The sequence below is a fragment of the Carassius carassius genome, chromosome 27, assembly GCF_963082965.1.
Source record: "Carassius carassius chromosome 27, fCarCar2.1, whole genome shotgun sequence".
In the NCBI taxonomy this organism is placed as follows: domain Eukaryota; kingdom Metazoa; phylum Chordata; class Actinopteri; order Cypriniformes; family Cyprinidae; genus Carassius; species Carassius carassius.
The window spans coordinates 27281782-27293864 of record NC_081781.1 but is presented as its reverse complement, the minus strand read 5'-3'; the positions used below and the strand labels follow the sequence as shown (position 1 = coordinate 27293864).

The following is a 12083-nucleotide window of genomic DNA, read 5'->3' as shown; positions in this document are numbered from 1 at the left end:
TTAGGAGGTCAGTTCAGTGCACTGCAGTCAAGGAGGTGTCAAACCCTTCAGATAGGTCATAACACTGCTCATACATCATGTTTCATTCTCCTACTTCTGTATCCACTATTGAATACGTTTGTCATTATATATTGAATGTTTCTGAAGTGTAGGAATTGCGTATTAAGACTTAACAGTGAAAAATTCAGTGCCCTGGGATTATCACATTATGTAACGCCAGGTTTGTCAATTGGATTGTGCAAATTGAGTCCTCCTAGTACAACACAATGTCACACAGCTTGAAGTGAGCTTACAAGCAGTCATAAGGTGTAAAAAATAAAATAAAAAACTTTAAAATTTACATTTTGCACTTAAAGTTGCATTTAAAAGAACACGGAAGCATGCATCACAATTTCATTATTTATTCAAATGACTGCACTTTATCAGATGTCATTTGTTTGAGAAAATTAATGGATGAATACATAATACAGCCCTGAGAACACACAGTCCTGAAGAGTCTGTCCACATTTGGGGCTGCATGATGGCAAAAATAATAACTGCTGATTATTTCTAATGATACTGTAATTGTAATAAATAATTCAGATTAATTTAATTTACATTAAAATACGTATTTTGTATGTGCACATCTGTAAATAAAGACTAAATGGTGAAACCTTACCAAATTTAAAAGCATTAAAGGTGCTTGGTGGGGTAAGTGATTTCTGGTTGTCAGTGTTGATATTTCAAATCCCCAAAACAAACACGCCCCTACTCTGAAAGGGTCTCACCCCTATTTTGATAGCTCCACCCCACACATACATACGCAATCCAGGCAATGATTATGGCGGAATCTGCTGTATTATTATATGCTGTATTTAACATATTATCTTACTTTTCAGACACACTTTGGGAGCTGACATTTGTAACAGATCGCAGAGGAGGTTTAGGCGATCTAGGCTTATAGGTTGTGGAAATGAATGTGTCTTTATCAAAGCTGAAGTGGACGACAATATGATTGCAGATGAATAAACAAGTGAACATGTTTGCATATTCAAGCAAAAGCTAGCATATATTCATTCTGTAAAACAAAGCAAAACCAATGTTACTCAAATAGAGAAGAAACAAAGAAACCTTGGCGTCCAATCGCAGGCCTTCTTGAGATATATCACTCCTTGAGTTATCTCCAGCGCTGGAAAGCTGATCCAAAATTTACATGGGTCCTACTTCTTATCGTAAGGCTTCATTTGTTCCACAGGTTTTTTAAATTTTTTTGCCATCTCTATCTTTGTCATCACTCAGCTAATGTCCATCCTGTGCACTAAGCACTCTCCTCCGCATCATGAGTAGACATGCCTCTTACTGCTGATTGGCTTAGAACCTTGCACGGGCCTCAAATCTAGGCCCGAGCCCGACCCTGGCCCGAGACGCTCAGGCCCTAGCCCGACCCGTGTCCGACAGCTCATCAGAATTATCAGCCCGAGTCCGACACGAGCCCGTGTTTTTATTTATTTATTTATTTTATTACACAGCAGAAGCCTGCCCTATTTGCAACAATTAAAAAAGGGGTCAGTTTTGTGTTATGTTTCTTTTCATTTCTTTATCAAGTTAATTTAGAAAAATGTTTGGAGCATTTTTTTTAAAATGACGATTAACGTTAATCAGCCGAGCCGACAGCGAGTAGCCTAAAACATATTGAATCAATTAAGCCTCTCAAATTAACGCTAATACTTGGCTACAATAAAATCCATAGATATAAAACACTTCAAGCATATCACACAGAAGCATATCACACAGACAGTTAGTTTAATATATGTTTATTTATTAAACCACAGTGAGTAAAATACAAAAAAATTGAAATACTGAGGCAGGCTCGCAACAGCGCTCGCAAACGAAATGAGAAATAGCCTACAATCTGAACAAATTAAATTAATTAAAAACAAACTTGCAGGTTATCTTACCTCAAAAATGCACCACAGAACATGTCCATTCTTTTTTCCATTAGTTTCCAACAGTTAAACGAAAATAAAGTCCAGTCAAATGAAAAGTTAGAACAGTCTCTTACAGAGCATCGTGGAGAAAAAGAATAGCATCCAGAGTGGAAGGTTTTAACCCAGTCCTCCTCTCTTCTATCACTCTTCCCGCTGCGCTGAAGACACGTTCGCTGCTGCTGCTGGCGGGACACTAAACACAGAGCGAGCCAGTCTTGACAGTTGCAGTAGCAGGGTCTCGTGCTGTTTCCACCATAGCAGCACATCTCGTCCATCACCTTCCATGTTGTGAATGAGGCGCATGTATTGCTGTACTTCCTCGTCGTCATCCTCGTCCTGCTCCACAATGTTTTCAAACTCGGCCAGCGCTCTCTTCTTTCCTGCGTGTCCCGCAACAACAGGTGCAGACACAGAAATGCTCGCCACTGCATGAATCATCATTTTATAATTATTAGTTGGCCAACTAGGCTATGATTAATACATTAATTTAGAGGCCTATAATAGCTACTACTACAATAAGTGAATATAAGTGTAGTGTAATCATGGGTCGCGCTGACGGAAAAGCGTGCGTGCGTGCGTGCGTGTGTGCGTGCGTGAGACTGTCATGTCAGTATAATTATAACGGGTTGAATTATCAGATTATGAAAGTTATGAGGTTATGAAATGTCTATGTTTGTTTTTCTATCCTCTACGTCAACTTCTCATTTTTTTTTAATTAATGTCTAAAAATATAAATAGAAGGATAACCCAAAAAAGGCCCGAGGCCCGGCCCGCATGTGAGCTATAACGTGAAAATTGGCCCGAAGCCCGGCCCTAGGGGCATAAATAAGTCGGGGCCCGTCGGGCTCGGGCTGAAATGCAGGGCTTTAGATTGGCTACAAGTTTGTTTTGGTACTCAGCCCAACTCAAAGCATTGTCAAAGAATTTTAAATTCAAAACTGTTATTCACCGTTTAATTGAATTATGCACAGAAATTGAGCAAAGCATCAAAATTACAATGCACCATAACATTATAATCACAGAAGCTGAACACTGAAAACTACATCGATACATGCATTGTTACCTGCTATCTGTTAGCTTTAGTCATTCCGTTTCAATACACGTCTATAACAGTTTTCTTTTTTATCTCGCTCTGTTTTCCACAAGTTCATCAAACAAGTTTCTGTTACATCATCAAGCTATTGGATATGCTGAGGAATTGAGATAGATCAGGAAGATTACCTACAAAGCAGTCTTTTGTGGTAGAAGTGATGGTTCTACCATACTTGTAACAAGAAGTAGAATTTACAGATTTAGCTATATGAATTTTGCACAAGACTAGATAATGTTCTGAGATTTCAACACCATTTACATCAATTCCATGTGACCGTATTAAATCTAAAGTATGATTTTGACAATGAGTAGGTCCTGACATAATGAGTAGGTCCTAACTCCAATCAAGCTCAAAATGTCTATGAATGCTGATCCCAATGCATCTTTTTTCATGGATATTAAAATCACCAACAATTAAAACTTTATCTGCAGCCAGCACTAACTTGGATATAAAATCAAAAAAATCTGTATGGTGCCCTGGTGGCCTGTATACAGTAGCCTATACAAACATCACAGGGGATTTATCATTAACATTAACGTTTCTCTGGATAATGTTATATAAGGCACCATTACTTCAAATGAGTTATACCTGAAGCCTGCCCTCTGAGAAATAATGAAAATATTTTTTTTTAAATTGTAGCAACATCTCCCCCTTTACCTTTCGGACATGAACGTAGTTATAGCAGTAATCTTGGGGGGTGGACTCATTTAAAATAATTTAATCAACAGGTTTTAGCCAGGTTTCTGTCAAACAGAGCACATCTATATTATGATCAGTGATCATATCATTTACAAAAAGTGCTTTCGTAGAAAGGGATCTGATATTCAATAAGCCAAGCTTTATCATTTGTTTATCCATATTGCATCTGTTTTTTATTTGTTGGACATCAATTAAATTGTTACTCTTACATTTTTTGTATTTTCTATTTCAGGGAACAGACACAGCCTGTATAGTGTGATATCTAGGTGAAAGAGTCTCTATGTGCTGAGAATTAACTGACCTCTGTGACGTGAGGCAGCTAGCAGACGGTCGGTTTAGCCAGTCTGTCTGCTTCCTGACCTGGGCCCCAGTTAGTCAAGTATAAACTCTAAGACTATATGCCACATTTGTAAACAGAAGAGTGGCACCCACCCCAGAAGGGTTGAAGACCATCTATTTTCAACAGGTCAGGTCTGCCCCAAAAGCTTGTCCAATTGTCTATGAAACCTATGTTATTCTGCGGGCACCACTTAGACATCCAGCCATTGAGTGATGACAATCATTGTACTTGCAAGTTCACACACCTCTTTAATGTTATTTTTAGTGGTCTCTGACTGGAAAAGTCGAACATCATTAGCTCCATGTACATTGCATCGGTGTTCCACAACAATACAATGCAGTGTCTGTGCAGCATAACTTTCTTTTAAGGCCTTCGAACTGTAGTTTGCCATAGTCCATGTGACACTTGTCAGATTTCACTTCATGTAGTTGGTACTGGTAGCAGTCAGACTTCTCTTTCCTCTTAACAATGAAGTCTTTAAAAATGTGTTGGACAATAACTGTAAATATAGTCCATGGCCTGATTGCATGAACACTTTTACAGGTTAGATGTAATGGGGTCTGGCAGAGAACATAGTTTATGGTTTTGCCAATGCTATGACTCTAAAAGCTGCTCAAAATCCTGCCATGCCACATGGCACCACTCACATGTTTTTCCATTAATATATGTTTTATTTCTCCGAAATCGTGGTTATTGCTTTTACTGACTTCAACCTACAATTTGTTAAGTGTACAGACATTTGTTCACTAACAATTCTATTTTGTTGTCCTTTCTAATACTTCCATTTGCACTTTTTTTCATTCACCAAACTGATTAATGACACTTTGTTCATTCTTAAAGTGATTTTGTTCCTGGTGATTAGATTCACTGATTTTGAGTGCCACCTTGAGCTAGAGAACGACAGTACAGAATGACGTGTTCCATTGATCTTGTTGATGAGGTTTGGCTCTTCTCATCCTGTGTGTTGCTAATTGACATTACATTAGATTCCAGCAGATGACTTAATAGACTTGTTTTGGGTGAAATGATTAGTAAGGACTTCGTTACAAAGCCAAACAGAGCTTTTTAATCATTTTCCATTATTGACAGACTGTTTTCCTAATGAATGTTGCTCAGTTGCTTTGACACAATGTATTTTGTTTAAAGCGCTATATAAATAAAGGTGACTTGACTTGACTTAGGGAGCAATTAAGCAATTATATATAGTAATTAAATATATATAGTGATGAGTTTAGGGATAGTTCACCCAAAAATGAAAATTCTGTCATCATTTTCTCACCCACAAACTGTTCTAAACCTGTATGAAATTCTTTCTTCTGTTGAACATAGAAGGAAGGTATTTTGAAGAATTGGAGTAACCAAACAGTCATTAGTCAACACTAATTTGGTATGGTATGGGGGAATATACTGTGGAAGTCAGTGGGGAGCGAAAATTTTTGGTTTCATTTTTAAAAATATCATCTCATGGAACAAAAATTCATACAGGTTTGGAACTTGAGGGTGAGTAAAAACTCTGACATCATTTTCATTTTTGGATGAACTATCTGTTTAAAGTTATTGGGCATTCTTAATCTATTAATTTAGGGTTTTCTTATGGGTTTTTGCTGCAACTATGATGCATATTTATTCATTAGTGGTTTCTGTATCTTTTAATCTTTTGGGTCAAAGTTACCTTTTTCTGATCCCCCCCCCCCCCCCCCCCTCTGTTTTTTAATTGAGAGTTGTGGTGGTGTATTGAGATTTTATATGCTTTCTCAATTAAGTCACTGGTTTTCTTTAAAGTTAACAGAATTAGCTTGTTTGTCATTACTTGAGCTGTCTTTATTATAAATGGCGTTTATATTTTCAATATCAAATGTTTTCTACTATCTCGTGCTAGTATGCAAAGAAGGTAAGCTATAAGTAAACTACAGTATAAATAAGACATTTGTAGATTGTTCGCCCCATCATCAAAAATTGTAAGCCTGTCGACCGGTTGATCCAAATGCTCTGTAACCGAGCCACATTTGAACCAAATTTGAAATATGAACCAAGCTCAGCCCTGAACACTAGGCATCTAAACACTGAGTGTAATGATTGGTAGCAAATGTGGTTGCATATTCTAAGCCTAGTATAAAACCTAGTAAAATGTCAGTCTATGAAATTACATTAAGGAGGTTGAAATGAAGGGCTTGAGCAGCTGTCAAGCGAACAGAGAGATCTGAATGATGTAATCCATTAAGGGAAGGAATTAAGTCTGTTTTTCTTCAGACATTCCTCTTTAAAAGAAAAAAAAAGTATAATATTTTAGCAAATTGACCCACATTTGGTTTTTGACACTAAAAATGTGTAAATTTTAACAATTTACTCCCGGAGCCAAGTTAAAATCCCAATATCTCTGGAACCGAACCATTATAGGGCCTTGAAAATTAAGAGGCCGAGAGTTTAAGTCACAGTTTCTATTTTATACTTCTAGATTTACAGGCATGCATATTTTACTAACAGAGCTACTAATCTCCATGTAAAAATATCATTATAATACTGCCATCTCTCTGAAGTCATTTTTATCCCCTTGTCTCTGAATCTCAGGTGAAAATAGTCTCTACAAAATATTGGATTAGTCCATAAATATTAAACCATGAAATTTAATATTTTGGCTTTCATTACTATACACACTGTGTTTCTTCAGAAAAAAATATTAGCAAAATAATAAATTTGAGCCAGGGACCTGGCTGAATTGACATTGAATGATGATGATGATATATAAAAATATTTAGAAATATGGATTTTGGTTTGGCACTTTTGTGCTTTCAGTTTAAAATGTATAATTTCAGTCATTGCCTGTTTAAAATGCAAATATTGGCTGATGCACATTGATATGCTTACCAATATAGTGTGCAACTTTTGTGATAATCATTTTTTTATTATTATTCTTAAAATAAATCTGCAGTTTCATGCAAGTCAAGAGTATTTAAGATTGATTTTCTTTTTGCAGGACTACCTTGCTCACATTATAGATACAGGAGATCTTCCCATCAAGCCAGAACAGGTGTGTGCTCTGTTTGGAAACATAGAGGACATTTATGAGTTTAACAGGTAAGAAATCATTCATTATTAGCTTTTTTTTTTTTTTTTTTTTTGCATCCCAACAAAACTAAAACCAGCACCAGTCATTTACTGATGCATGTTCAGACACAGGAATGCATATGTTTTTTATACAAAGACAATCTTAATTTGAAGACATTATAATGTTATTTTAATTTCTTAAGTAATAAAAATGATGACTAAAGGCTGAAAGATAGCTCTAACAATTTTATTAGAGCCCACATCAAAGGATGATTTGTTTTTTGTTTTTTACCATTTTGCAGTTGTCACCTGAATGCTGATGATTAAATAATTTAAAATAATTTAAAAGATTATTAAAAGATTGATGAATAGCTGTTCCTGACAGGTTCATTCATGAATGAGGTTCATACAAAATGTTTGTCTTTGGTCTACTAAAAGATAAAGGACTTTACTGACAAGATGCGCATTTATCGTGCAGCTCAAGTTTGTTTGTTCATTTGACTTAAAGCTGTTCACTGATAGTGATTTGAAAGCATAAGGAACCATCTGATTTACTCTCTATAGCTCTCGTGAATGTCATAAAATGTTCAATCTGCCCAGTGCTAACAGGCAAAACCTGGATATTTTAGGCAATATAGAAATCCTGGCAAGGGTACGTCCCATAAAAATGGCCAATACGTTCACCCTACATATAAGTGACCAAATCTCACGGTGCTTACATAGTTCATGTGAAGCATCTTTTACTGGGAACCGAGCTGAGACACTGCTAATGAAACACTGAAAACACAACAAATCATGAGCTGCTCATGTGTAAATGAACAGTGTCACGCTGCAGACCAGACTATAATTATACAAATTGCTACCCTTGCAATTCTTAGTCTCATTTGCTGCATTGGCAAATGTTAAATTTGCATTCTTCATGCAACTATTCATAAGCTTCAGAGCACTTGCCTAATTTTCATTTTATTTTATTTTTTAATGTCACACAGTAATTTTCAGTTGCAGAATGTGACTAAACGGTACTGTAGAGCCCTGGGTTGATACCTATTTTTGTAGCTTTGTCATATTTGTTACACATGTGCCTTCATACTCACATGTACAAAGAGTCCTTTTTGTTCCAGCACACTCCCTGCTTTAAAATGATATGAAAGAGAAAAAGAGAAGAGAGAAACTACTAAACTCTCAAAAATAAGCTTATGCGTTAAGAATTTATAAATTCTCAAATTTGTCCATTTTTCAAATTTGCAATTACATTTGCATATAAATTTGTGAGATGCTTTAATTCAAAGTGAATTGCAGTCCACTAATTTAGCCAGTAAATTCAAACACATTACAATGCCATTGTTTATTGTCATGCTGTACCTGAGTTAAAGTTAGACTAAAACATTAAAAACTTTAGAGGAGCTCTTTTCTTTTTTTTGTGTGATTTGGTACATAAACTATGATCTGTTAGGCAGAGGGACATTCTCATTCTAAAGAACAAATGTGTGGACAAAAATCTACTTATATCGGTTAATGTTAGGTTATCAGTAGCATTTTGGTGGCTTAAAGCTGTGACTCTAGATTAGAGTCTAGACTCTAGATATTTTTTTTCCATGATGTTCCATAAAAAGACTTTATGGTGCCTTGAACACACAAGGTTTTTCACCTTTTCCCAATCATCAGTATATTGTTTTTGAACATTGTCTGCTCACCTGTTGTCAGGTGTTGGTCTTACTGCAGAGAGATACTTTTCTCCTCAATACCATACAGTAAGTGAGTGAATGATTGCCGTATTTCTGTTTGTGGTATGTCACAAATGCATGACACAGAAAGTGTATACTTCTGTATGATGTGGGGTTTGCTGTGGTCATCTAAGCCATGAGTTTTGCTTTTAAATCCATTTAAACATGGATTAAACTACACTTAATGGACAGGAGATTCAGATTTCTTATAACAGTGGTAAAGCAAATGCTGTCACTTAAAATGAATGATAATACAGTGAATCTAGCAATAAATATTCTTAGTTTTAAAAATATTGCTATCCCCTTATTTGTAGTTTGCAATTTAACATTTCAAATCACACACACACAAAAAAGAAATGGTTTAAAGGGATAGTGATTATTATTTATACATGTATAATTTAATGCAATAGTATATTTGTTCATGTATATTTTTAAAAGGAATAAGCTACTTGATTTTATCTTAATACAATTAAAGAGATTTAAGGTGTTAAGGTGTAAGGCATTGCTTTATTAATCACACCCATGGACATAGTAAGAGTGGTAAGAGATGTTTTTTTTCACTGATCACAGGTAGAGAAGGATGACTGATTTGCAGACTGCATGTGCTGTTAATTCTGTATCACACTTTTGGCCTTCGCTGTTTTTCTTTACAGAAGTGTGCAGAGCATGTGGTGTTTTAATAATCATTAGTTACAGATAAAAGTTTTGTGGTCCGTAAACATGCTTTCTCTTTACATTTAGTGAGCTCCTTCAATCACTGGACATGTGTGACAATGATCCTGTGGCCATTGCCAGATGCTTTGTGATCAAGGTGAAGTTCAAGCTGAACCAGTGCCTTTCAAGGCTTTAGATTTTAGATTGTTGAGAAAAACTTTGATCTTTGACTGACTTTGGTCTTCCTCCTTCCTTTAGCATGAATATTTTGACATCTACACACAATATTGCACCAACTACCCAAAGTAAGTTGCACTGAATGCCCAAAGTGACACATAGTATGTTTGAAGAGCTCCTGGCTAGATGGTTAAGATTAATGTGAATTTTCTGCACAAAAGAAAAGCACCTGGTTTCTGTCTAATATGGGGGGAGTTAAAATATTACCTGGACATTTCTTGACAGGATTTATGAGATTCACACATGCATATAATATTCATCAAACGTTGTTAAACTGCATCAAGACTACAAGTGTTTTTCAATGTAATAACTAATATTAAGTTTTTTAATACCTGAACAAGCACACAAATTCAAGGTCGATACCAGACATTACTTAACCAGTGTGTGGGGACAGTAAAATGCATTACATATAATTAATTTGCCATATCAGCAGTACGTTATTTTGTAACTATCTACAGACAAAACATGTAGTAAAATCAAGCACAAACATAAAACGGTTATGCAGTTTAAAAACAATCAAGAGTATTATGTTATATTTGTACAGTTTTAGATGGATGGAGATGTAGATGTCATCGTTACTACAAGTCAACCACCAATACATAGTCACTAGTGCCTCTGCACATGAGTGATAGATGAGTTATTATCATCATCAGTGACATATTTGTTAGTGTGGTGTGCTGTGTTTTAACTGTTCATACTCTCTCCATAGCTCTGTGGCTGCTCTAACAGAATGCATGAGAAACAAAACTCTTGCCATGTTCTTCAGGGAGAGGCAAGCTACTTTAAAGCGAACCCTGCCTCTGGGATCTTACCTTCTCAAGCCTGTCCAGAGGATCCTCAAATATCATCTTTTGCTACAGGTTAGACAACCACTCTCAGGATAATACTTTAGAGAGTATAAAGGCTTCAAATCACCTACCATGAACAATGATTCCATTATCATGCATGGTCATTTTTGTTGGACTATGATAGTTTTTGCATTTTGAATTTCAGTTTTTTCTTTCTCATTCTTGTATACATTCTTGTGCATTTGCAAGATATTTATTGAAAGAGTTAAGAGGAAAGAGCTATTTCATGGGTTCTCGAGCAAAATAGATCACAGATCTGTGCTACTAGGGTAAAAATACTAAATGTACATTATTCAAATGTAAAATATGAATATGAATGTGCATTTGTATAATTGTGGATAGCCAAATGTAAAAACATAATAATCATTTAGTCAAACTACAGCAATGATTCAGTAAACTTCCAATTGGTTTAAAAATGACTTTAAATTATGTAAAGTGAGACAAAAACAACCATTAAAATGAAAAAGTTGTTGTCATTATTTCTTTTACAATACACAATACAATACCTCCCCAAACAACAACTGTTTTAATTAAGGAACCAGGATTTCCAAAGACTTTGAATATCTTGATATATGAGGGAATCCCTTGTCCAGTAAACCACAAACAACTGGAAAATTCTTGGGGTCTTGTATTGTTTTGTATTTATTTGGATGTTCTCTACATTGTAGGAGATTGCCAAGCACTTTGATCCAGAGGAGGAGGGTTACGAGGTGGTGGAGGAGGCCATATACACTATGACTGGTGTTGCGTGGTATATAAATGACATGAAGAGAAAACATGAACATGCAGTCCGTCTACAGGTGAGCTTGCAAACACACGAGGATGTTGTGTTATAAGCATGATTGACTGCTCTTGTTTATATGCTCACCATATTTAGTAAAGATATTTACCAATTCATGATCTCTGTATTTCCATAATCAATCTCAGGAGGTCCAGTCTCTGCTCATAAACTGGAAGGGACCTGATCTGACTACATATGGAGAATTGGTTCTCGAGGGCACCTTTCGTGTCCAACGTGCAAAGAATGAACGTACGCTCTTTCTCTTTGACCGCATACTTCTTATCACCAAACGCAGAGGAGAACATTACGTCTATAAGACCCACATCTCGGTATGACTTTATCTGTTTTCATAGAGAAATACTTTGTTTTTCATTCATTTATTGTCTGATCAGTCAGCACTAATGTCGTGTGAAGCCTTTACATCTTACGCATTTTAAGAGGCGAATAAGAGGTAATGCCTCTTGTTTGGTGAAGCTGCCATTGTGTTTTCTCTTGTATCTCTTACTTACTGCAGTGCTCAACGCTCATGTTAATTGAGAGTGCCAAGGATTCCCTGTGCTTCAGTGTCACTCATTACAAGCATCCCAAACAACCTCATTCTGTCCAGGTATGTCTTCAGTGATTAAGGATTAGAAAATCATTATTTTCTGAATGCTGCGTAACATTTATTCCATTTCTACGAAAAAAGTCTAAAT

General features: G+C 36.0%; 1 protein-coding gene across 1 annotated transcript in view; it reads left to right on the top strand.

The window, feature by feature from the left end:
- LOC132107091 (pleckstrin homology domain-containing family G member 3) overlaps positions 1–12083 on the top strand; it is a 60560-nt gene that overhangs the window by 37361 nt on the left and 11116 nt on the right. The window contains exons 4-10 of the mRNA XM_059513286.1: positions 7074–7174; positions 9610–9679; positions 9781–9827; positions 10469–10619; positions 11276–11407; positions 11535–11717; positions 11903–11995. Coding sequence (XP_059369269.1) covers positions 7074–7174; positions 9610–9679; positions 9781–9827; positions 10469–10619; positions 11276–11407; positions 11535–11717; positions 11903–11995 — 777 coding nt within the window. The remainder of the gene's footprint in view (positions 1–7073; positions 7175–9609; positions 9680–9780; positions 9828–10468; positions 10620–11275; positions 11408–11534; positions 11718–11902; positions 11996–12083) is intronic.